This window comes from Alnus glutinosa, chromosome 4 (assembly GCF_958979055.1).
Source record: "Alnus glutinosa chromosome 4, dhAlnGlut1.1, whole genome shotgun sequence".
NCBI classification, from domain to species: Eukaryota; Viridiplantae; Streptophyta; class Magnoliopsida; order Fagales; family Betulaceae; genus Alnus; species Alnus glutinosa.
The window spans coordinates 26771387-26774057 of NC_084889.1; the positions used below are offsets into that span (position 1 = coordinate 26771387).

A 2671-nucleotide genomic window follows, 5' to 3' on the forward strand; every position below is an offset into this window, starting at 1 on the left:
GAGTTTTCAAGAATTATTTTACATAGGAGTTACATGGGAGTTATTTGAGATGTAAATGAATGGAGTTAATGTGAAGAAGTTAGAAGGGTCATTTGTATCCTATAAATATCCATGTAAGCAAGTTATTTTGAATTAAGTTGAATAAAAGTATACAAAGTCCTCTATCAATTTATTGTCTATCTTCCTTTTCCTCTACCACGGCCACGGCCTCGTCCACGTCCTTGACCTTGTCCTCTTTGACTCATTTCCTATTCTTCTTCCTTATCTTTGAAACAAATATTTGTAGCAAGAACTTGTTCCAATGGCTCTTCTTTCTTCTTGTTGAGCCTTTCTTCATGGGCTTGAAGAGATCCCATGAGTTGATCAATACTCATGGTTTCTAAATCTTTTGACTCTTCAATAGCAACAACGATATAGTCAAATCTTTGTTGCAAGGAATGAAGGATCTTTTCAATGACACGAACATCCTCCAATCTTTCTCCATATCTCTTCATTTGATTTACTATGGCCAACACCCTTGAAAAATAATCCGCAATCGACTTGGATTCTTTCATTCGTAAAACTTCAAATTCACCTCTTAACGTTTGAAGGCGAACTTTCTTCACTTTATCAACTCCTTGATGAGAGTTTGTGAGAATCTCCCATGCTTGCTTGGAGGTGGTTGCATTCGCCACCTTCTCGAACATAGCCTCATCCAAACATTGATAAATAAGGGTGAGAGCTTGTTGATCCTTCTTTCGAAGTTTTTGCAAAGCCTCTCTTTGATTAGGACTCAAAGGAGCTTCGTCACTAGGCTCATCGTAGCCTTTTTCTACAATCTCCCAAGTATCTTGTGATCCAAGCAATGCCTTCATACGAATGCACCAATTATCAAAATTGTCTTTGGAAAGGTGAGGGAATTGAAATGGAAAGGTTGAATTGGCCATTTCTCTAGGATCAATAAGCTGTGCTCTGATACCAGTTTGTTGGAAATTGGAAACCACACATACACTAAGAGAGAGAATGAAAAGGAAGAGAGACAATAAATTGATAGAGGACTTTAAAATTACGAAGAGGCAGATGTAATAGTTTCAATTACGAAGAGAGAGGTCAAGCATCAAGAGGACGAGGACGAGGAAATAATTTGAAGCAATATGGAAGAAGGTATGATAAATCTCAAGTCAAATGTTATAATTGCCAAAAATATGGTCATTATGCTTGGGAGTGTAGAAGCCATACTAACAATGTTGAAGAGAAAGTTAATTATACTGAAAATGAGGAAGCGGAGCCCACTTTATTGCTAGCTTATAAAGGAGAAGAAAGAGGAGAGAATAACTCGTGGTATCTTGATAACGCGGCAAGCAACCATATGTGTGGAGACAAAAACAAGTTTGTGGAGCTTGATGAATTGGTGAGCGGAAATGTTACTTTTGGAGACTTGTCTAAAGTTCCAATAAAAGGGAAAGGTACAATCTTAATTCGCTTGAAAAATGGAGAACATCAATTTATTACAAATGTTTATTTTGTTCCAAGTATGAAAAGTAATATTTTGAGCTTAGGACAACTCTTGGAAAATGACTATGAAATTCATATGAAAAATCGTAGTCTTTTACTAAGAGATGACAAGAAGAATTAGATAGCCAAAGCTCCCATGACAAGCAATAGAATGTTTTTATTAAATATTCAAATGGATGTGGCTAAATGTCTCAAGACTTGTTTGAAAGATTCATCTTGGCTTTGGCATTTAAGGTTTGGACATGAAAATTTTGGCGGATTAAAATTGTTGGCACAAAAGATGGTGAATGGCTTGCCTTCCATTAATCAACCGGATCAACTTTGCGAAGAATGTCTTGTTGGTAAACAATTTCGGAAAAGCTTTCCAAAAGAATCTACTACAAGAGCAAATGAGCAGTTTCAACTTGTTCATGTGGATGTTTGTGGACTAATTAAGCCATCTTCATTCGGTAAAAACCGTTACTTCCTCCTTTTCATTGATGACTTTAGTAGAAAAACTTGGGTCTATTTTTTGAAGGAAAAGTCTCAAGTCTTTGAAGTTTTCAAAAAATTCAAAGTCTTGAGATCCGATAGAGGAGGCGAATTCACATCTAATGAATTTAAAGAATTTTGTGAAGCAAATGGAATTCTTCATCCTTTAACGGTTCCGAGATCGCCACAACAAAATGGTGTTGTTGAAAGAAAAAATAGGACAATTCTCAATATGGCTCGAAGCATGTTGAAGACAAAGAGAATGCCTAAAGAATTTTGGGCGGAAGCTGTTGATTGTGCTGTATATTTATCAAACCGTTGTCCTGCAAAAAGCGTATGGAACAAGACACCACAAGAAGCATGGAGCGGAAGAAAGCCAAGTGTCTCTCATTTGCGAGTTTTTGGAAGCATTGGCTATACATACGTACCGGATCAAGAGCGGTCCAAGCTTGATGATAAAAGTAAGAGGTATATTTTCATTGGCTATGACTCAAGTTCTAAAGGCTACAAGCTTTACAATCCAAATTCTGGAAAAATGGTGATTAGTAGAGATGTGGAGTTTGATGAAGAAGATTTTTGGGATTGGAGCACTCAAGAGGAAGAAAAATATGATTTCTTTCCTTTTCTTGAAGAAGAAGAAGAGTCAAGAAACGAAGAGGTTACTACACCTTCTCCATCACCAACAAATTTTAGTACACCGTCGTCA

The 2671-nt window shown here is 36.8% G+C and overlaps 1 protein-coding gene across 1 annotated transcript; it reads right to left on the reverse strand.

The window, feature by feature from the left end:
* Nucleotides 1-248: 248 nt before the first annotated feature.
* Nucleotides 249-926, reverse strand: LOC133866249 (uncharacterized). The gene has a single exon (XM_062302781.1). The coding sequence runs from the start codon at nt 924-926 to the stop codon at nt 249-251; it is 678 nt and encodes a 225-aa protein (XP_062158765.1).
* Between the last annotated feature and the right edge of the window lie 1745 nt (nt 927-2671).